General features: G+C 42.9%; 2 protein-coding genes across 8 annotated transcripts in view; one reads left to right on the top strand and one right to left on the bottom strand.

The window, feature by feature from the left end:
• Positions 1 to 24522, bottom strand: part of LOC106597706 (uncharacterized) — a 159546-nt gene that overhangs the window by 6921 nt on the left and 128103 nt on the right. The window lies entirely within an intron of this gene.
• The window catches only part of LOC106583397 (butyrophilin-like protein 2), a 99488-nt gene continuing 84246 nt past the window's right edge, over positions 9281 to 24522 (top strand). The window contains exons 1-3 of one of the 2 annotated variants that reach the window (XM_045711790.1): positions 9281 to 9445; positions 10771 to 10815; positions 18526 to 18552. In XM_045711790.1, coding sequence (XP_045567746.1) covers positions 9421 to 9445; positions 10771 to 10815; positions 18526 to 18552 — 97 coding nt within the window. In that variant the 5' untranslated portion in view covers positions 9281 to 9420. The remainder of the gene's footprint in view (positions 9446 to 10770; positions 10816 to 18525; positions 18553 to 24522) is intronic. The other variant, XM_045711789.1, reaches the window with a different exon arrangement.

Below are 24522 nucleotides of genomic sequence, written 5' to 3' on the forward strand. Positions count from 1 at the left end.
TGGATATCTGATGTGTTGAATTACTTTAAGCCTATGCCATTGAAACACACTGGGACTTATTAATCATTGAGCACTTCCTACGCCATCCACTAGATGTCACCAGTCTTTACAAAGTGGTTTGAGTCTTCTACTGTGAAAACTGACCGAACAAGAGACTTGGAACGTTGGTCATAAGCGGATGGCCAATACTACTCTGGCGCGTGAGTGCATGTTTGGGTACTCTCGTTCCAATACGTTTTAAAAGAGAATGCAATCGTCCACCTTGAATATTATTGAAGTTCTGATTGAAAAAGGCCCTAATGATTTATGCTATACAGCGTTTGACATGTTTGAACGAACGTAAAAAATTTGTTTTCCCTCTTTGATGAAGACAAGTCCGGCGGGCGACGTTCATGTTTTTGAGTAGCCTACAGGACGCGCTAACAACACGGAGCTTTTTGGACATAAATTATTAGCTTTTTCGAACACTCTACATTTGTTATGGACCTGGGATTCCTGGAAGTGCCTTCTGATGAAGATAATCAAAGGTAAGGGAATATTTACGTAGTATTTTTGATTTTAGATGGCTCCAAGATGGCGCCTAGTCTGTATCGCCAAGCCTATTTTTCTGAGGACAGGACCTCGTTTATTGCAAAGTGTGATTTCCCAGTAAAGTTATTTTTAAATCTGGCAATGCAGTTGCGTTCATGAGATGTTAATCTATAATTCTTTGAATGACAATATAATATTTTACCAATGGTTACGAATAGTAATTATTTAATTTGTTGTGCTGATTGATTGGCGGTATTGGAGGGAAAATATTTCCTCAACATCAACGCCATTGTAAAATGCTGTTTTGGATATAAATATGAACTTGATAGAACAAAAAATGCATGTATTGTCTAACATAATGTCCTAGGAGTGTCATCTGATGAAGATTTTCAAAGGTTAGTGCATAATTTTAGCTGGTTTTCTGCTTTTGGTGACACCTGTCTTTGCATTGACAAAACATTACACACAGCTATTTTCAATGTACTGTCCTAACATAATCTAACTTTATGCTTTCGCCGTAAAGCCTTTTTGAAATCGGACAACGTGGTTAGATTAAGGAGATGTTTATCTTTCAGAGGGTGTAAGATAGTTGTATGTTTGAGAAATTTGAATTATGACATTTAATTGTTTTCAAATTTGGCGCTCTTGATATTTCACCTGCTGTTGATAGGGTGTACCAGGGGTGGGACGCTTGGTACACCCTATAGAAGTAAAATGGTGTAAAATAGTCATATGTTTGAAAAATTGAAGTTTTCAGATTTTCGAGGAGTTTGTATTTCGCGCCATGCCCTATCATTGGATATTGGAGCAGTGTTCTGCTAGCGGAACGTCTAGATGTAAGAAATTAAAGAAGAGGAGGGGGCATTTGTAAGGGGTATGACATATGGCATGACCAAATGTTAGGTATAAAAGGCTGTGTACATTGTATGATATTCAGAGCTCTCGTGAATAAACTTGGTTGACTATTGTAGGCTGGGCCTCCGTCTGTGTCATTTAACCAGAATCTTATACATTCTGGGGTGCAGACTGAGTAGTTTAACCTCTTAGGACTAGGGGCAGTATTTACACCGCCGGATAAAAACGTACCCAATTTAATCTGGTTACTACTCCTACCCAGTAACTAGAATATGCATATACTTATTATATATGGATAGAAAACACCCTAAAGTTTCTAAAACTGTTTGAATGGTGTCTGTGAGTATAACAGAACTCATATGGCAGGCAAAAACCTGAGAGATTCCTTTACAGGAAGTGGCCTGTCTGACCATTTATTGGCTTTCTTTGACATCTCTTTCCAAAACAAAGGATCTCTGCGGTAACGTGACACTTCCCACGGCTCCCATAGGCTCTCAGAGCCCGGGAAAAAGCTGAATGTTGTCATTCCAGCCCCAGGCTGAAACACATTATCGCCTTTTTCAAGTGGCCGATCAGGGGACAGTGGGCTTAGGCGCGTTCTTTTTTTTCCTCTATTTACCGAAACGCAGATTCCCGGTCGGAATATTATCGCTTTTTTACGAGAAAAATGGCATAAAAATGGATTTTAAACAGCGGTTGACATGCTTCGGAAGTACGGTAATGGAATATTTAGAATTTTTTGTCACGAATTGCGCCATGCTCGTAAACATGATTTACCATTTCGGATAGTGTCTGGAACGCACGAACAAAACGCCGCTATTTGGATATAACAATGGATTATTTTGGACCAAACCAACATTTGTTATTGAAGTAGCAGTCCTGGGAGTGCATTCTGACGAAGAACACCAAAGGTAATAACATTTTTGTTACAGTAAATCTGATTTTGGTGAAGGCTAAACTTGCTGGGTGTCTAAATAGCTAGCCCGTGATGGCTGGGCTATGTACTTAGAATATTGCAAAATGTGCTTTCACCAAAAAGCTATTTTAAAATCGGACATATCGAGTGCATAGAGGAGTTCTGTATCTATAATTCTTAAAATAATTGTTATGCTTTTTGTGAACGTTTATCGTGAGTAATTTAGTAAATTGTTAGTAAATTCCCCGGAAGTTTGCGGGGGGTATGCTAGTTCTGAACGTCACATGCTAATGTAAAAAGCTGGTTTTTGATATAAATATGAACTTGATTGAACAAAACATGCATGTATTGTATAACATAATGTCCTAGGTGTGTCATCTGATGAAGATCATCAAAGGTTAGTGCTGCATTTAGCTGTCTTCTGGTTTTTTGTGACGTTATATGCTAGCTTGAAAAATGGGTGTCTGATTATTTCTGGCTGGGTACTCTGCTGACATAATCTAATGTTTTGCTTTCGTTGTAAAGCCTTTTTGAAATCGGACAGTGTGGTTAGATTAACGAGAGTCTTGTCTTTAAAATGGTGTAAAATAGTCATATGTTTGATAAATTGAAGTAATAGCATTTCTAAGGTATTTGAAAATCGCGCCACGGGATTCCACTGGCTGTTGAGTAGGTGGGACAATTTCGTCCCACATACCCTAGAGAGGTTACATTTCTATAAAATGAACAACTAAGGAAGAATGTTTCACTTCTCTTTTTGACTTCTCTAACCCCAAACCCCGGCCTGGTCTCATTGGTCTGTTTCATAAGCATTCCCCGAAGTCTGGCGATATTGTGCCTCTGGGTTTAGAAATGTCTGGTGGGTAATAGTACCAACAAAGAAGGTTTGAATCCTAAGCAACCTGCCAACACAATGTTTGAAGTACAATAGAGCAACATAGCTACCGTAGTAGGTCAAAGCTGTGTCCTGGAAAACCTTGGTAGAGCATGGGTGTAGAAGGCATTGTGATGCTCATGTGAATTTTCTTTCTTTTTTGGCTAAAGACCAATGCCTACTTCTCACTTAAAACATACATTTTTATTTGTAATTAAATACAGTGCCTTTCAGAACGTTTTTACCCCTTGACTTATTCCACATTTTGTTGTGTTCCAGCCTGAATTCAGAATGCATTAAGTAGATGTTATTTCTCACCCACCTACACACAATACCCCACAATGACATCACAATACCCCAGAATGACATCACAATACCCCTCAATGACATCACAATACCTCACAATGACATCACAATAACCCATAATGACATCACAATACCCCACAATGACATAGTGAAAACATGTTTTTAGAAATGTAAATTTCTTGAAAATGAAATACATAAATATTGAATTCACACCCCTGATTCAGTACATTAACTCTGTACCCCTGTATATAGTCTCGCTATTGTTATTTTACTGCTGCTCTTTAATGTTATTTTTATTTCTTATTCTTATTCGTCTTTTTTAAACTGCATTGTTGGTTAAGGGCTTGTAAGTAAGCATTTCATGGTAAGGTCTCCACCTGTTGAATTCGGCGCATGTGACAAATAAAATTTGATGTTAGAATCACATTTGGCAGCGAATAGTGATTACAGCTGTAAGTATTTCTGGCTCTAAGAGCTGTAAGTATTTCTGGCTCTAAGAGCTGTAAGTATTTCTGTCTCTAAGAGCTGTAAGTATTTCTGTCTCTAAGAGCTGTAAGTATTTCTGGGTAAGGCTCTAAGAGCTGTGAGTATTTCTGTCTCTAAGAGCTGTAAGTATTTCTGTCTCTAAGAGCTGTAAGTATTTCTGGGTAAGTCTCTAAGAGCTGTAAGAATTTCTGTCTCTAAGAGCTGTAAGTATTTCTGGGTAAGGCTCTAAGAGCTGTAAGTATTTCTGTCTCTAAGAGCTGTAAGTATTTCTGTCTCTAAGAGCTGTAAGTATTTCTGTCTCTAAGAGCTGTAAGTATTTCTGTCTCTAAGAGCTGTAAGTATTTCTGTCTCTAAGAGCTGTAAGTATTTCTGTCTCTAAGAGCTGTAAGTATTTCTGGGTAAGTCTCTAAGAGCTGTAAGAATTTCTGTCTCTAAGAGCTGTGAGTATTTCTGGGTAAGTCTCTGAGAGCTGTAAGTATTTCTGGGTAAGTCTCTAAGAGCTGTAAGAATTTCTGTCTCTAAGAGCTGTGAGTATTTCTGGTTAAGTCTCTAAGAGCTGTGAGTATTTCTGGGTAAGTCTCTGAGAGCTGTAAGTATTTCTGGGTAAGTCTCTAAGAGCTGTAAGTATTTCTGGGTAAGTCTCTAAGAGCTGTGAGTATTTCTGTCTCTAAGAGCTGTAAGTATTTCTGGATAAGTCTCTAAGAGCTTTGCAAACCTGGATGGTACAATATTTATATATTGGTCTTTAAAAAAATCTTCAATGTCTGTCAAGTTGGTTGTTGATCATTGCTAGTCAGCCATTGTCAAGTTTTGTCATAGATTTTCAAGCCGATTTCAGTCAAAACTGTAACTAGGCCACTCAGGAACATTCATGGACACTACAACTTTCCTTCTGTTAGTAGTAATGAAGCCTTTACATCATTCATCATGGACATAACACTACAACTTTCCTTCTGTTAGTAGTAATGAAGCCTTTACATCATTCATCATGGACACTACAACTTTCCTTCTGTTAGTAGTAATGAAGCCTTTACATCATTCATCATGGACACTACAACTTTCCTTCTGTTAGTAGTAATGAAGCCTTTACATCATTCATCATGGACACTACAACTTTCCTTCTGTTAGTAGTAATGAAGCCTTTACATCATTCATCATGGACATAACAGTACAACTTTCCTTCTGTTAGTAGTAATGAAGCCTTTACATCATTCATCATGGACATAACACTACAACTTTCCTTACATTTTACATTTTTAGTCATTTAGCAGACGCTCTTATCCAGAGCGACTTACAGTGGTGAATGCATACATTTCATACATTATTTTTTTTTTTTCCTGTGCTGGCCCCCCGTGGGAATCGAACCCACAACCCTGGTGTTGCAAACACCATGCTCTACCAACTGAGCTACAGGGAAGTAGTAATGAAACCTTTACAACTGATACTGTCAGCTGGTTCCAGTCAGTGGTGTCTGTATGTTCTCATGATAAACTAACTCTTGTTGTTGATAGTTCCAGTCAGTGGTGTCTGTATGTTCTCATGATGAAATGACTCTAACTCTGTTGATGGAGGTCAAGGCTGCAGCATCTAAAGAGAAGTACATGATAAACTGACTCTAACTCTGTTGTGGAAACTTCACACCTCTTTGTTGCTGATACTGTTGATGGAGGTCAAGGCTACAGAGTCTAAAGATAAGTGTGTTGGTCACGAAAAGGGAAGGATGGAGAGAGAAGAGAAGAGAAAGGAGAAGTAAAGAGATGGACTGACATCACCGCTGCTGAAGAGAGGATCTTTTGTTCGTCTGTGTTGTTGTCTACATGTCTGCATGTCTGGGTCTGTTTAGTTCGTGTGTGTGTGTGTGTGTGTGTGTGTGTGTGTGTGTGTGTGTGTGTGTGTGTGTGTGTGTGTGTGTGTGTGTGTGTGTGTGTGTGTGTGTATGTGCGGGGTGGAGACAGCCTCTATTTTTACTAATGCTTTCAGTTGTAAGGACATTTGGCTTGGTGACTTTGGGTATTTTGAGCATCATGTTATACTGTTTAAATGTCAGCCACCAGACCAGAGCATCATGTTATACTGTTTAAATGTCAGCTATTCATGTTGACAAAGAGACTGAGAATGACTCCAAGGCCATTGAAATTCTGAATCATTTTAGATTTATGGACATTTTCCAACATGTTGCTGGGCCCAACCAGAACCACAGCCATACTCTGGACCTGGTTATTACCAAGGGGCTTTCTACTGGGCCCACCCATAACCACAGCCATACTCTGGACCTGGTTATTACCAAGGGGCTTTCTACTGGGCCCACCCATAACCACAGCCATACTCTGGACCTGGTTATTACCAAGGGGTTTTCTACTGGGCCCACCCATAACCACAGCCATGCTCTGGACCTGGTTATTACCAAGGGGCTTTCTACTGGGCCCACCCATAACCACAGCCATACTCTGGACCTGGTTATTACCAAGGGGTTTTCTACTGGGCCCACCCATAACCACAGCCATACTCTGGTCCTGGTTATTACCAAGGGGCTTTCTACTGGGCCCACCCATAACCACAGCCATACTCTGGACCTGGTTATTACCAAGGGGCTTTCTACTGGGCCCACCCATAACCACAGCCATACTCTGGACCTGGTTATTACCAAGGGGCTTTCTACTGGGCCCACTCATAACCACAGCCATACTCTGGACCTGGTTATTACCAAGGGGCTTTCTACTGGCCCACCCATAACCACAGCCATACTCTGGACCAGGTTATTACCAAGGGGCTTTCTACTGGGCCCACCCATAACCACAGCCATACTCTGGACCTGGTTATTACCAAGGGGCTTTCTCTTGACATATACTCTATTGTTGATGTTGCTTTATCTGATCACCACTGGGGATGTTTTACTACCTTCTGGTCCATAGCACAGGGTAATACTGAACGCATTTTTAAGAAATGATATCTTACCTCTGAAGTTGCTACAGATTTTATTGAGTTAATGAACAATACTCCACCACCTATTCTGCCTTCCTCTTGTGGTGATTTAGTTGATAACTTTAATAGTAAATGAAGGGCAACCATTGATGCCATAGGTCCAGTAAAGTTGAAAAAGGACACATCCAAACGGTGAGCCCCTTGGATGACTGAGGAAACGAATAAATTAAAGAGAAACTGCAGAAAGACGGAGTGGAATTGAATGAAGTCAAAGTTGCAGGTCCATTATGATATTCTGAGAGAGCATCATATATAACAAGGCCATTAGAAATGCCAGATGGGCTCATTTTACCAACTTGATCACTATTAATCAGAATAATTAGGGAGTGCTCTTCTCCACCATTGATGGCCTGATAAATCCTATGTGGACTTTCCTTCATCTAAATGTGATGAGTTTACAGCATATTTCAGAGATAAGATTCAACATTAGACTGGGTATCAGTCAAGACCTGATGAGAAGTTTGATGATATGTGTACTAGCCTACCACACAAAGACACTCTGGATTTATTTTCCCTGGTTGACACAGACTCAAGAAATTAATATCACAACTTGACCTTCCACCTGCCTTCTCCATCCTATCCCCACCACCTTCTTCAAAACAGTTTTTAAATGCATATCTGAAGAAGTGCAAGCTATTGTTAATCACTCCCTGTTCACGGGAACTTTCCCCACTGCACTAAAAACTGCTATGGTGGTTCCCCTTCTGAAGAAAGGTAATCTAGATTCTTCAGCTCTTAGAAGTTATCGGCCAATCTCCTCTTAAGGAGATTGGAGATCAGTGGACAAAGGGCTGGACAACGGGCCACATCCTCAGTTCCAGGATGGACTACAGACTGAACATGACTCACTCAGTTCCAGGTTGGACTACAGACTGAACATGACTCACTCAGTTCCAGGTTGGACTACAGACTGAACATGACTCACTCAGTTCCAGGTTGGACTTCAGACTGAACATGACTCATTCAGTTCCAGGTTGGACTACAGACTGAACATGACTCACTCAGTTCCAGGTTGGACTACAGACTGAACATGACTCATTCAGTTCCAGGTTGGACTTCAGACTGAACATGACTCATTCAGTTCCAGGTTGGACTACAGACTGAACATGACTCACTCAGTTCCAGGTTGGACTACAGACTGAACATGACTCACTCAGTTCCAGGTTGGACTACAGACTGAACATGACTCATTCAGTTCCAGGTTGGACTTCAGACTAAACATGACTCACTCAGTTCCAGGTTGGACTTCAGACTAATCATGACTCACTCAGTTTCAGGTTGGACTACAGACTAAACATGACTCACTCAGTTCCAGGTTGGACTACAGACTAAACATGACTCACTCAGTTCCAGGTTGGACTACAGACTGAACATGACTCACTCAGTTCCAGGTTGGACTACAGACTGAACATGACTCACTCAGTTCCAGGTTGGACTACAGACTGAACATGACTCACTCAGTTCCAGGTTGGACTACAGACTGAACATGACTCACTCAGTTCCAGGTTGGACTACAGACTAAACATGACTCACTCAGTTCCAGGTTGGACTACAGACTGAACATGACTCACTCAGTTCCAGGTTGGACTACAGACTGAACATGACTCACTCAGTTCCAGGTTGGACTACAGACTAAACATGACTCACTCAGTTCCAGGTTGGACTTCAGATTAAACATGACTCATTCAGTTCCAGGTTGGATGGTGCTTCAGGTTTCTGTTGTTTGTTTGCCAGACCATTTGCTGTAAATCTTGGAAATAAGAATCTTTGAATCCTTCCAGGTAGTTTTGTCCAAAATCAGGTTGTAGGTTTGGAGTTTTGATTTGGAGTGAATGTTATGTTGTGGAGGGTAGTATCCTGTTTATGTCCTTGTGGAAAAATCCAGGTTTATCTAACTCTAAATCTATCTTTTTGTAAAAACATGCTGAAAAATGTGTGAGCTCACATGCAGCTGTGTCTCTCTGTCTCCATCTCTCTCTCTCTCTCTCTCTCTCTCTCTGTCGCGCTCTTTGTCTCTGTCTCTCTCTCTGTATGTATCTCCCTCTATATCTCTCTCTCTCCTTCTGTATGTATCTACCTCCCTCACTCTCTCTTTCCTCTCTCTCCCCTGTCTCTCTGTATCTATCTATCAATTCAATGGGCTTTATTGGCATGGGAAACATATGTTAACATTGCCAAAGCAAGTGAGGTAGATAATATACAAAAGTGAAATAAACAATAAAAATGAACAGTAAACATTACACTCACAGAAGTTCCAAAATAATAAAGACATTACGTTTCTCTCTCTCTCTCTCTCTCTCTGTCTCTGTTCTGTCTCTCTCTCTCTCTCTCTCTCACACACACACATCTTTCACACCTCTCAGTCCTTCTCAAGAGGAAGTATAGATGGGTAGAGAGGAGAGGTGGGTGGGGGGATGGACAGGCTACAAGTCACTAGAGTTTAGATACAGTTAGTGATCGACATGTTGAGATGGAACGCACCTGTCCTCTACTCTGTGAGTTGAATATTATCTAAATGGTTTAATGTCTAGATATATGTTAATATCTATATAGTTTAAAATCTACATAGGTTAAAATCTACATAGTTTAATATCTATATAGTTTAATATCTGTATAGTTTAATATACAGTTTAATATCTATATGGTTAAATATCTATATCGTTTAGTATCTATATAGTTTAATATCTGTATGGTTTAATATATCCTGTAAAAAGTGTGGTTCTAGTAAGCTAACATGTAGAATTGTTTTAGATGGTCTAGCATGGATCATTTTGAATTTCAGGACCCCTGTCTGTATATATTTTTTAATTAAATATGATTTGATAAAATATTTAATTTGGCCTGTACTACTACTACTACACCTGTGCATTGAATAACACATTCAGAAATGGCAAAAAAATACAGTCAAAAATGTTTTCATAAGGAATAAGGTTTTGGAGAGTCTGTCCTATATCTACGAGATATAAGAAAGATAAGGAAATATATTTGTATTTTCACTTTATTTATATGGGTTACCATGGGTTACCCTCAGACGAGTCCCATGAGACTTGTGGGTCGTAGAGTCTCCTCTTTCCATAGTGGGGTCATATTAGTTTGTAGCTGAGAGTCTCCCCTTTCCATAGTGGGGTCATATTAGTTTGTATCTGAGAGTCTCCCCTTTCCATAGTGGGGTCATATTAGTTTGTATCTGAGAGTCTCCTCTTTCCATAGTGGGGTCATATTAGTTTGTATCTGAGAGTCTCCCCTTTCCATAGTGGGGTCATATTAGTTTGTAGCTGAGTCTCCTCTTTCCATAGTGGGGTCATATTAGTTTATAGCTGAGAGTCTCCCCTTTCCATAGTGGGGTCATATTAGTTTGTAGCTGAGAGTCTCCCCTTTCCATAGTGGGGTCATATTAGTTTGTATCTGAGAGTCTCCTCTTTCCATAGTGGGGTCATATTAGTTTGTAGCCCAAACGGTTCAGTCGGTACAGATAGAAGTTGCGGTACTGACTTCAGATGAATCCCTTGAGACTCGTAGATGAGGAAGTCCGACATAGGAGATGTGGTGTATTGAGACGCAGCCCAATTAAAAACAGATCTCTCTTCAACTGAAGGACTTTGATGGGGATGTTTGCATTATCTTAATTATATTGGCACAGAAATGCATAAATATACAAATTAATATCTGTGATTCAGCTCAGTGTTTACATCATGTACCATAGTGATAGTTCTCTCTGTGTGTTTCAGTGTTTACATCATGTACCATAGTGATAGTTCTCTCTGTGTGTTTCAGTGTTTACATCATGTACCATAGTGATAGTTCTCTCTGTGTGTTTCAGTGCTGTTGAGTACACTGGTATACTGTAGCCTCGGACAAAGTGGAGGTGAGTACATTTATCTATATTCATCACCTGTTCTATAATAGTAACTTTTCTCTATATTCATCACCTGTTCTATAATAGTAACATTTCTCTATATTCATCACCTGTTTTATAATAGTAACATTTATCTATACTCATCACCTGTTCTATAATAGTATCATTTCTCTATATTCATCACCTGTTCTATAATAGTAACATTTCTCTTTATTTCGCTCTCTCAGCCAATCATCAGTCATTTCCCTCATCAGTCTTTTTTGTAAGCGCTGTACTTGTTGAGTGATTCCTTCCTTATTAGCGTGCTGATAGTCTGCTGTCAATTTGTTTACTGTGAAATAGCATTGTATTTGGTCAATCACCATTTTTTCCAGAAGTTTACTAAGGGTTGGTATCAGGCTTATTGGTCAGCTATTTGAGCCAGTAAAGGGGGCTTTACCATTCTTGGGTAGCGGAATGACTTTAGCTTACCGCCAGGCCTGAGGGCGCACACTTTCTAGTAGGCTTAAATTGAAGACATGGCAAATAGGATTGGCAATATCGTCCACTATTATCCGCAGTAATTTTCCATCCAGACCCCGGTGGCTTGTCATTGTTGATAGACAACAATCATTTCACACTGACTTTACAGAATTCAAAAGTACAATTCTTGTTCTTTCATAATTTGGTCAGATAATTGCATGTGTAGTGTCAGCATTTGTTGCTGGCATGTCATAACTAAGTTTGCTTATCTTGCCAATGAATTTCTTAGGGCTGGGACCCTTTTTCTCAATTTCTGCCTGAATGACGTGCCCAAAGTAAACTGTCTGTTGCTGAGGCCCTGAAGCCAGGATATGAATATAATTGGTACCATTGAAAACACTTTGAAGTTTGTAGAAATGTTAAAATAATGTAGGAGAATATAACACAATAGATATGGTAGGAGAAAATACAATGAAAAACCAACCGAAATTGTTTCATTTTGAGAGACCATCCGCTTAGATTGGCAAGTATGAGGTCATTCTGAAAATTAGCTCCCCTGGATGCAATTCCTGTGGCTTCCAAAGGGTGTCAGCAGTCTATGTTCCAGGTTTCAGGCTTGTAACTTCAGAAACGAAGAAGAAATATCAGTTTTAGTACAGGGACACAGTCTTGGAAATTCTGGTGTCGCGCGCCATGAAGACAGAACGCACCTGCTAAAGTTTCCTATTGAACATACTTCTTTCCGTAACAAATATTATAGTTTGATTACATTTTAGGGTATCTGAGGAGTAAATAGAAATGTATTTTGACTTGTTGAAACAAAGTTTAGGGGTAGATTTTTGGATTCCTTTCTCTGCCTGTTGAGCAAGTGGATTACTCAAATTGATGGCGCCAACTAAACAGACTTTTTGGGATATAAAGAAGGATTTTATCTAACATAATGACACTACATGTTATAGCTGGGACCCTTTGGATGACAAACCAGAGGAAGAATTTCAAAAGTAAATGAATATTTAATCGCTATTTGTGAATTTATGAAACCTGTGCCGGTGGAAAAATATTTTGATGTGTGGCGCCGTCCTCAAACAATCACATGGCATGCTGTCGCTGTAATAGCTACTTTAAATTGGACAGTGCAGTTAGTTTAACCTCTTACATCTAGACGATCCGCTAGCGGAACACCTGCTCCAATATCCAATGATAGGCGTGGCGCGAATTACAAATTCCTCAAAAATACAAAAACTTCAATTTTTCAAACATATGACTATTTCACAGCATTTTAAAGACAAGACTCTCCTTTATCTAACCACACTGTCCGATTTCAAAAAGGCTTTACAGCGAAAGCAAAACACTAGATTATGTCAGCAGAGTACCAAGCCAGAAATAATCAGACACCCATTTTTCAAGCTAGCATATAATGTCACAAAAACCCAGAAGACAGCTAAATGCAGCACTAACCTTTGATGATCTTCATCAGATGACACACCTAGGACATTATGTTATACAATACATGCATGTTTTGTTCAATCAAGTTCATATTTATATCAAAAAACAGCTTTTACATTAGCATGTGACGTTCAGAACTAGCATACTTCCGGGGAATTTGCTAACAATTTACTAAATTACTCACGATAAACGTTCACAAAAAGCATAACAATTATTTTAAGAATTATAGATACAGAACTCCTCTATGCACTCGATATGTCCGATTTTAAAATAGCTTTTGGTGAAAGCACATTTTGCAATATTCTAAGTACATAGCCCAGCCATCACAGGCTAGCTATTTAGACACCCGGCAAGTTTAGCACTCACCAAAATCAGATTTACTATTATAAAAGTTTGATTACCTTTTGTTGTCTTCATCAGAATGCACTCCCAGGACTGCTACTTCAATAACAAATGTTGGTTTGGTCCAAAATAATCCATCGTTATATCCGAATAGCGGCGTTTTGTTCGTGCGTCCCAGACACTATCCTAAATGGTAAATCAGGGTCATGCGCATGGCGCAATTCGTGACAAAAAAAATCTAAATATTCCATTACCGTACTTGAAGCATGTCAACCGCTGTTTAAAATCCATTTTTATGCAATTTATCTTGTAAAAAAGCGATAATATTCCGACCGGAAATCTCCTTTTCGGCAAACAGAGGAAAAATCACAAAGACGGGGGCGGGCATGCGCCTAAGCCCACAGTCCCTTGATCGGCCACTTGAGAAAGGCGATAATGTGTTTCAGCCTGGGGCTGGGATGACGACATTCAGGTTTTTCCCGGGCTCTGAGCGCCCATGGAAGACGTAGGAAGTGTCACGTTAGAGCAGAGATCCTTTGTAAAAGATAGAGATGGCAAAGAAGTTCAAGAAATGGTCAGACAGGCCACTTCCTGTAAAGGAATCTCTCAGGTTTTGACCTGCCATTTGAGTTCTGTTATACTCACAGACACCATTCAAACAGTTTTAGAAACTTTGGAGTGTTTTCTATCCAAAGTCAATAATTATATGCATATTCTAGTTACTGGGCAGGAGTAGTAACCAGATTAAATCGGGTACGTTTTTATCCAGCCGTGAAAATACTGCCCCCTAGCCATAACAGGTTAATGGGTGCATGCTTATTAGTAACTGGAGTAAGTAATTTCATAAATATGTCAAGTGCAGCGTCTGGTTGCTCCTCATTACACACCACAGTCCAGCAAATATTATTTACATTGTCAACATATGAATCACTACTAATACTTATTGTATGACCTCTTATACACTATATTATGCCCAGCCTTTGGAACTTTGGTTTTCCTATATATGGCTACTATGTTGTGATCACTACATCCTGTGATCTGGAAACTGTTTTAAAGCTAATTTCTGCAGCATTAGTAAAGATGTGATCAAGATGTTGATGATTTCATAGAAATCATCTTAACTAACTCGCCCTCCAAATACACCTCTGCTGTTTTCAATCAAGATCTCAGCGATCACTGCCTCATTGCCTGCATCCGTAATGGGTCTGCGATCAAACGACCACCCCTCATCACTGTCAAACGCTCCCTAAAACACTTCTGCGAGCAGGCCTTTCTAATCGACCTGGCCGGGGTATCCTGGAATGATATTGACCTCATCCTGACAGTAGAGGATGCCTGGTTATTCTTTAAAAGTGCCTTCCTCACCATCTTAAATAAGCATGCCCCATTCAAAAAATGTAGAACCAGGAATAGATATAGCCCTTGGTTCACTCCAGACCTGTCTGCCCTTGACCAGCACAAAAACATCCTGTGGCGTTCTGCATTAGCATCGAATAGCCCCCGCGATATGCAACTTTTCAGGGAAGTTAGGAGCCAATATACACAGGCAGTTAGGAAAGCTAAGGCTAGCTTTTTCAATGAGAAATTTGCATCCTGTAGCACAAACTCAAAAAGTTCTGGGACTGTAAAGTCCATGGAGAATAGGAGCATCTCCTCCCAGCTGCCCACTGAACTGAGGCTAGGAAACACTGTTACCACCTATAAATCCACTATAATTGAGAATTTCAATAAGGAGGTTTTGTCTAGTTTAAATTTTCTATGTTGTGTGGTTCTGGTTAATGTTGGGGATCATATTTAAGTAGTTGTTTTTCCCACCTGGGTTTGTGGGAGATTATTTTGAGTTAGTGTATGTTGCACCTCTTCATCACGGTTTGCTGTTTTGTTTAGTCGTTTATTTGTATTTCTTGTATAGTTTCACAGTTAAAATAAAATGTGGAACGATACACACGCTTTGGTCTCATTCCGACAAACGACATGACACGCCCTGACCTTAGAGCCTTTTTATTCTCTATTTTGGTTAGGTCATGGTGTGACTAGGGTGGGTACTCTAGTTTTTTGTATTTCTATGTTGGCCTGGTATGGTTCCCAATCAGAGGCAGCTGTCTATCATTGTCTCTGATTGGGGATCATATTTAGGCAGCCTTTTCCCACCTGTTTGTGGGATCTTGTTTTTTGGTACTGTGCTGTTTAGCCCTACTAAACGCTACGTTTCGTTTGTTTTAGTTTTTTTCGGTGTTCCTTGGTCCTACCATCCTTCCAACAACGATCGTAACACAGACAATCTAGACAATCTGGACCCGTCTTTTCTAAAATTATCTGCCGAAATTGTTGCAACCCCTATTACTAGCCTGTTCAACCTCTCTTTCGTATCGTCTGAGATTCCCATAGATTGGAAAGCTGCCGCGGTCATTAGAATCCCACCGCACCTTCTCTGCTATGCAATCTGGTTTCAGAGCTGGTCATGGGTGCACCTCAGCCACGCTCAAGGTCCTACACGACATCATAACCGCCATCGATAAGAGACATTAATGTGCAGCCGTATTCATTGACCTGGCCAAGGCTTTCGACTCTGTCAATCACCACATTCTTATCAGCAGACTCAACAGCCTTGGTTTCTCAAATGACTGCCTCGCCTGGTTCACCAACTACTTCTCTGATAGAGTTCAGTATGTCAAATCGGAGGGCCTGTTGTCCGGACCTCTGGTAGTCTCTAAGGGGGTGCCACAGGGTTCAATTCTAGGGCCGACTCTTTTCTGTGTTTACATCAATGATGTCGCTCTTGCTGCTGGTGATCCTCTGATCCACCTCTACACAGACAACACCATTCTGTATACTTCTGGCCCTTCTTTGGACACTGTTAACTAACCTCCAGATGAGCTTCGATGCCATACATTTCTCCTTCCGTGGCCTCCAACTGCTCTTAAATGCAAGTAAAACTAAATGCATGCTCTTCAACCGACCACTGCTCGCACCTGCCCGCCCGTCCAGCATCACTACTCTGGACGGTTCTGACTTAGAATATGTTGACAACTACAAATACCTAGGTGTCTGGTTAGACTAAACTTCCAGACTCACATTAAGCATCTCCAATTCAAAATTAAATCTAGAATCAGCTTCCTATTTCGCAACAAAGCAACCTTCACTCATGCTGCCAAACATACCCTCGTAAAACTGACCATCCTACCGATCCTCGACTTTGGCGATGTAATTTATAAAATAGCCTCCAACACCCTACTCAACAAATTGGATGCAGTCTATCACAGTGCCATCCGTTTTGTCACCAAAGCCCGATATACTACCCACCACTGCGACCTGTACGCTCTTGTTGGCTGGCCCTCGCTTCATACTCGTCGCCAAACCCACTGGCTCCAGGTCATCTACAAGTCTCTGATAGGTAAAGCACCGCCTTATCTCAGCTCACTGGTCACCATAGCAGCACCCACTCATAGCACGTGCTCCAGCAGGTTTATCTCTCTGGTCACACCAAAAGCCAATTCCTCCTTTGGCCGCCTTTCCTTCTATTTCTCTGCTGCCAATGACTGGAACGAACTGCAAAGATCTCTGAAGCTGGAGACTCTTACCTCACTCACTAACTATAAGCACCAGCATTCAGAGATCACTGCACCTGTACATAGCCCATCTGTAAACAGCCCATCGAACTACCACATCCCCATCTGTATTTATTTATTTATCTGGCTCCTTTGAACCCCATTATCTCTACTTGCACATCATCATCTGCACATCTACCATTCCAGTGTTTAATTGCTATATTGTAATTACTTCGCCACCATGGCCTACAGTGAGGGAAAAAAGTATTTGATACCCTGCTGATTTTGTACGTTTGCCCACTGACAAAGAAATGATCAGTCTATCATTTTCATTTTCAGGTTTATTTGAACAGTGAGAGACAGAATAACAACAACAAAAAATCCTGAAAAACGCATGTCAAAAATGTTATAAAATGAGGGAAATAAGTATTTGACCCACTCTCAATCAGAAAGATTTCTGGCTCCCAGGTGTCTTTTATACAGGTAACGAGCTGAGATTAGGAGCACACTCTTAATGGGAGTGCTCCTCATCTCAGTTTGTTACCTGTATAAAAGATACCTGTCCACAGAGGCAATCAATCAATCAGATTCCAAACTCTCCACCATGGCCAAGACCAAAGAGCTCTCCAAGCTTTATTTATTGTTAACAAACTGCTCTGAAAACTGCTCTGAATACAGGAAGGTTATATAGTTTACCACCATCTGATCTAGTCAGAATACAGGAAGGTTATATAGTTTACCACCATCTGATCTAGTCAGAATACAGGAAGGTTATATAGTTTAACACCATCTGATCTAGTCAGAATAGAGGAAGGTTATATAGTTTACCACCATCTGATCTAGTCAGAATACAGGAAGGTTATATAGTTTACCACCATCTGATCTAGTCAGAATACAGGAAGGTTATATAGTTTACCACCATCCGATCTAGTCAGAAAACAGGAAGGTTATATAGTATAATACCATCTGATCTAGTCAGAATAAAGGAAGGTTATATGCAGTGGTTCCTCCTATAAAAGTTGCGAGTTTACACCACGGGACTTAGAGGTACCCAGCATCACCATGTCATTGCTCCAGACCACCACAAGGGGGGAGTTAGAGGTACCCAGCATCACAGCTTCATTGCTCCAGACCACCACAAGGGGGAGTTAGAGGTACCCAGCATCACCGCTTCATTGCTCCAGACCACCACAAGGGGGAGTTAGAGCACTCATTATGCATTTTGGTCCCAAGGTTTTTATATGCCCAATCATATCCAGTGGTTCAAATGACACATTTTGACGCGAGCCACCCGTTCCTGGTGATTTTCTTCAGCAAAGATAGCAGACAAAACATTACAGAGGAAGCTAATTTAAGTAGTTATAACGTCATAACGAGTCAAGAAAAATATTTACAATTGAGAAGAATATGTTAGTTAATGTAGAGACAAACGATTGTGCATATATGTTTGTAATAAAGTTAATTTATGAAAATCGCTATTAAGCAAGTTTTTTTTTCAGCCATATCCAATACCAGGAGTATCAAACTACATTCTGTGAATGATGTATTACACTTCAACAGTGTTTCACCTTTAAAAGTTGCGAGTTTACACCAGACCAGAGCATCATGTTATACTGTGAAATGTGTCGTCCGGCAGGCCTTGTGTTTAAAATAAATATAAATATAAAAATATAGGACAAAACACACATCACGACAAGAGAGACAACACAACACTACATACAGAGATACCTAAGACAACAACATAGCATGGTAGCAACACATGCTAACACAGCATGGTAGCAACACAGCATGGTAGAAACACATGACACAGCATGGTAGCAACACATAACACAGCATGGTAGCAACACATAACATGGTACAAACATTATTGAGCACAGACAACATGTCTTCTAAATGACTGTTTTTTTCTTATCATCCACAGCTGGTATATATGATGAAGACAGCTTTGGTAAGTAGTGTGGTTGTACTGGCTGTACTGGGTAGAGAGGAACCAGGCTCTGAGGGGTGACCAGTCCTCTACTGGCTGTACTGGGTAGAGAGGAACCAGGCTCTGAGGGGTGACCAGTCCTCTACTGGCTGTACTGGGTAGACCAGAGGAACCAGGCTCTGAGGGGTGACCAGTCCTCTACTGGCTGTACTGGGTAGACCAGAGGAACCAGGCTCTGAGTGGTGAACAGTCCTCTACAGACTGTACTGGCTAGACCAGAGGAACCAGGCTCTGGGGGTGACCAGTCCTCTACTGGCTGTACTGGGTAAACCAGAGAAACCAGGCTCTGAGGGGTGACCAGTCCTCTTCTGGCTGTACTGGGTAGAGAGGAACCAGGCTCTGAGGGGTGACCAGTCCTCTACTGGCTGCACTGGGTAGAGAGGAACCAGGCTCTGAGGGGTGACCAGTCCTCTACTGGCTGTACTGGGTAGAGAGGAACCAGGCTCTGAGGGGTGACCAGTCCTCTACTGGCTGTACTGGGTGGAGAGGAAACAGGCTCTGAGGGGTGACCAGTCCTCTACTGGCTGTACTGGGTAAACCAGAGGAACCAGGCTCTGAGGGGTGACCAGTCCTCTACTGGCTGTACTGGGTAGAGAGGAACCAGGCTCTGAGGGGTGACCAGTCCTCTACTGGCTGTTCCGGTTAGACCAGAGGATCCAGGCTCTGAGGGGTGACCAGTCCTCTACTGGGTGTACTGGGTAGACCAGAGGAACCAGGCTCTGAGGGGTGACCAGTCCTCTACTGGCTGCACTGGGTAGAGAGGAACCAGGCTCTGAGATGTGACCAGTCCTCTACTGGCTGTACTGGGTAGAGAGGAACCAGGCTCTGAGGGGTGACCAGTCCTCTACTGGCTATACTGGGTAAACCAGAGGAACCAGGTTCTGAGGGGTGACCAGTCCTCTACTGGCTGCACTGGGTAGAGAGGAACAAGGCTCTAAGGGGTGACCAGTCCTCTACTGGCTGTACTGGGTAGAGTGGAACCAGGCTCTGAGAGGTGACCAGTCCTCTACTGGCTGTACTGGGTAGAGAGGAATCAGGCTCTGAGGGGTGACCAGCACTCTACTGGCTGTACTGGTTAGACCAGAGGATCCAGGCTCTGAGGGGTGACCAGTCCTCTACTGGCTGTACTGGGAAGAGAGGAACCAGGCTCTGAGGGGTGACCAGTCCTCTACTGGCTGTACTGGGTAGAGAGGAACCAGGCTCTGAGGGGTGACCAGTCCTCTACTGGCTGTACTGGGTGGAGAGGAAACAGGCTCTGAGGGGTGACCAGTCCTCTACTGGCTGTACTGGGTAAACCAGAGGAACCAGGCTCTGAGGGGTGACCAGTCCTCTACTGGCTGTACTGGGTAGAGAGGAACCAGGCTCTGAGGGGTGACCAGTCCTCTACTGGCTGTTCCGGTTAGACCAGAGGATCCAGGCTCTGAGGGGTGACCAGTCCTCTACTGGGTGTACTGGGTAGACCAGAGGAACCAGGCTCTGAGGGGTGACCAGTCCTCTACTGGCTATACTGGGTAAACCAGAGGAACCAGGCTCTGAGGGGTGACCAGTCCTCTACTGGCTGCACTGGGTAGAGAGGAACAAGGCTCTGAGGGGTGACCAGTCCTCTACTGGCTGTACTGGGTAGAGTGGAACCAGGCTCTGAGGGGTGACCAGTCCTCTACTGGCTGTACTGGGTAGAGAGGAATCAGATTCTGAGGGGTGACCAGCCCTCTACTGGCTGTACTGGTTAGACCAGAGGATCCAGGCTCTGAGGGGTGACCAGTCCTCTACTGGATGTACTGGGAAGAGAGGAACCAGGCTCTGAGGGGTGACCAGTCCTCTACTGGCTGTACTGGGTAGACCAGAGGAACCAGGCTCTGAGGGGTGACCAGTCATCTACTGGCTGTACTGGGTAAACCAGAGGAACCAGGCTCTGAGGGGTGACCAGTCCTCTACTGGCTGCACTGGGTAGAGAGGAACCAGGCTCTGAGGTGTGACCAGTCCTCTACTGGCTGTACTGGGTAGAGTGGAACCAGGCTCTGAGGGGTGACCAGTCCTCTACTGGCTGCACTGGTTAGACCAGAGGATCCAGGCTCTGAGGGGTGACCAGTCCTCTACTGGCTGTACTGGGTAGAGAGTAACCAGGCTCTGAGGGGTGACCAGTCCTCTACTGGCTGTACTGGGTAGACCAGAGGAACCAGGCTCTGAGGGGTGACCAGTCCTCTACTGGCTGTACTGGGTAGACAAGAGGAACCAGGCTCTGAGGGGTGACCAGTCCTCTACTAGCTGTGCTGAGTAAACCAGAGGAACCAGGCTCTGAGGGGTGACCAGTCCTCTACTGGCTGTACTGGGTAGAGAGGAACCAGGCTCTGAGGGGTGACCAGTCCTCTACTGGCCGCACTGGGTGGAGAGGAACCAGGCTCTGAGGGGTGACCAGTCCTCTACTGGCTGTACTGGGTAGACCAGAGGAACCAGGCTCTGAGGGGTGGCCAGTCCTCTACTGGCTGTACTGGGTAGAGAGGAACCAGGCTCTGAGGGGTGACCAGTCCTCTACTGGCTGTACTGGGTAGAGAGGAACCAGGCTATGAGGGGTGACCAGTCCTCTACTGGCTGTACTGGGTAGACCAGAGAAACCAGGCTCTGAGGGCTGGCCAGTCCTCTACTGGCTGTACTGGGTAGAGAGGAACCAGGCTCTGAGGGTGACCAGTCCTCTACTGGCTGTACTGGGTAGAGAGGAACCAGGCTCTGAGGGGTGACCAGTCCTCTCCTGGCTGTACTGGGTAGACCAGAGGAACCAGGCTCTGAGGGGTGACCAGTCCTCTACTGGCTGTACTGGGTAGACCAGAGTAACCAGGCTCTGAGGGCTGGCCAGTCCTCTACTGGCTGTACTGGGTAGAGAGGAACCAGGCTCTGAGGGGTGACCAGTCCTCTACTGGCTGTACTGGGTAGAGAGGAACCAGGCTCTGAGGGGTGGCCAGTCCTCTACTGGCTGTACTGGGTAGAGAGGAACCAGGCTCTGAGGGGTGACCAGTCCTCTACTGGCTGTACTGGGTAGACCAGAGGAACCAGGCTCTGAGGCGTGACCAGTCCTCTACTGGCTGTAATGTGTCGTGTCTTTGGCATCATTAAAACTTTGCTTTCAATGATACCGAATTCATAGCTGCAGACTAGTATTTAATATCAAAGACTTGTTCTTATTCTGTCGGTATCGATAATCTAAGAGTTTAACCACGTGATATGGTTAAAAGATTCAGCCATCTACTCAAACCTTAGCTTATACTCAGGTTCATGGTCTCTACTCAAACCTTTGCCCTCTCTTGGTAAGCTGGTATGCAACCTTTAGCCATCTCGTAATTGAGGTAAGCTCGGTCTGGTCTCAAACCTTGGCCCTCTCGTTATCGAGGTAAGCTGGTCTGGTCTCCAACCTTGGCCCTCTCGTTATCGAGGTAAGCTGGTCTGGTCTGCAACCTTGGCCCTCTCGTTATCGAGGTAGGCTGGTCTGCAACCTTTAGCCGTCTCGTAATTGAGGTAAGTTGGTCTGGTCTCAAACCTTGGCCCTCTCGTTATCGAGGTAAGCTGGTCTGGTCTGCAACCTTTAGCCATCTCGTAATTGAGGTAAGCTGGTCTGGTCTCAAACCTTGGCCCTCTCGTTATCGAGGTAAGCTGGTCTGGTCTGCAACCATGGCCCTCTCATTATCGAGGTAAGCTGGTATGGTCTCCATCCTTGGCCCTCTCGTTATCAAGGTAAGCTGGTCTGGTCTCAAACCTTGGCCCTCTCGTTATCGAAGTAAGCTGGTCTGGTCTCCAACCTTGGCCCTCTCGTTATCGAGGTAAGCTGGTCTGGTCTCCAACCTTGGCCCTCTCGTTATCGAGGTAGGCTGGTCTGGTCTGCAACTTTGGCCCTCTCGTTATCGAGGTAAGCTGGTCTGGTCTCAAACATTGGCCCTCTCGTTATCGAGGTAAGCTGGTCTGGTCTCAAACCTTGGCCCTCTCGTTATCGAGGTAAGCTGGTCTGGTCTCCAACCTTGGCCCTCTTGTTATCGAGGTAAGCTGGTCTGGTCTCAAACCTTGGCCCTCTCGTTATCGAGGTAAGCTGGTCTGGTCTCCAACCTTGGCCCTCTCGTTATCGAGGTAAGCTCGGTCTAATCTCAAACCTTGGCCCTCTCGTTATCGAGGTAGGCTGGTCTGGTCTCAAACCTTGGCCCTCTCGTTATCGAGGTAGGCTGGTCTGGTCTCAATCCTTGGCCCTCGCGTTATCGAGGTAGGCTGAAGTGGGAAAACCCAGGTGGGGGTTTCATTCGGAACATCAAAAAGGGCTTTCTCATGACGCCAGGTCCTGTCTGTGCCCCTGGGGGCGTGCCAATGACTTAGTGAAACTTTAAACAGAAATACAATTCTCTCACATTAACATCATTATTACATAGCATCCCATCATCTCACGAATAGGCTATATACAGGGGTACCGGTACAGAGTCAATGTGGAGGCTATATACAGGGGTACCGGTACAGTGTCAACGTGGAGGCTATATACAGTGGGTACAGAATCAATGTGGAGGCTATATACAGGGGGTACAGAATCAATGTGGAGGCTATATACAGGGGGTACAGAGTCAATGTGGAGGCTATATACAGGGGGTACAGGTACAGAGTCTATGTGGAGGCTATATACAGGGGGTACCGGTACAGAATCAATGTGGAAGCTATATACAGGGGGTACCGGTACAGAGTCAATGTGCGGGGCACCAGATAGTCGAGGTAATTGAGGTAGTATGTACATGTAGGTAGAGTTAGTAAAGTGACTGTGCATAGATAATAACAGAGAGTAGCAGGTGTATTATGAAGTGTTGTTCCAGCTGATACAACAGGTGTTATATGAAGTGTTGTTCCAGCTGATACAACAGGTGTTATATGAAGTGTTGTTCCAGCTGATACAACAGGTGTATTATGAAGTGTTGTTCCAGCTGATACAACAGGTGTATTATGAAGTGTTGTTCCAGCTGATACAACAGGTGTATTATGAAGTGTTGTTCCAGCTGATACAACAGGTGTATTATGAAGTGTTGTTCCAGCTGATACAACAGGTGTTATATGAAGTGTTGTTCCAGCTGATACAACAGGTGTTATATGAAGTGTTGTTCCAGCTGATACAACAGGTGTATTATGAAGTGTTGTTCCAGCTGATACAACAGGTGTATTATGAAGTGTTGTTCCAGCTGATACAACAGGTGTATTATGAAGTGTTGTTCCAGCTGATACAACAGGTGTATTATGAAGTGTTGTTCCAGCTGATACAACAGGTGTTATATGAAGTGTTGTTCCAGCTGATACAACAGGTGTATTATGAAGTGTTGTTCCAGCTGATACAACAGGTGTTATATGAAGTGGTGTACCAGCTGATACAACAGGTGTTATATGAAGTGTTGTTCCAGCTGATACAACAGGTGTTATATGAAGTGTTGTTCCAGCTGATACAACAGGTGTATTATGAAGTGTTGTTCCAGCTGATACAACAGGTGTTATATGAAGTGTTGTTCCAGCTGATACAACAGGTGTATTATGAAGTGTTGTTCCAGCTGATACAACAGGTGTTATATGAAGTGTTGTTCCAGCTGATACAACAGGTGTATTATGAAGTGTTGTACCACAGCACCTTGGTAATGGATGCAGTTGACTATTGATAAAGAACCTGCTGTCCATTAAAGTGGCAATCTGCAGTTGCTACATTAATTTCTGTAGTTAATGATCCAGTGTTTTCAGACCCCTTGACTTGTTCCACATTTTGTTACGTTACAGCCTTATTTGAAAATGTATTTAAAAAATAAACATATTCTCATCAATCTGTACACAATACCCCATAATGACAAAGCGAAAACAGGTTTTTATTTATTTTTGCAAATGTATATAAAAATATATATATAATTACCTTTTTCACGGCGCAACTAGAGAATATTA

This window comes from Salmo salar, unplaced genomic scaffold (genome assembly GCF_905237065.1).
Source record: "Salmo salar unplaced genomic scaffold, Ssal_v3.1, whole genome shotgun sequence".
NCBI lineage: Eukaryota > Metazoa > Chordata > Actinopteri > Salmoniformes > Salmonidae > Salmo > Salmo salar.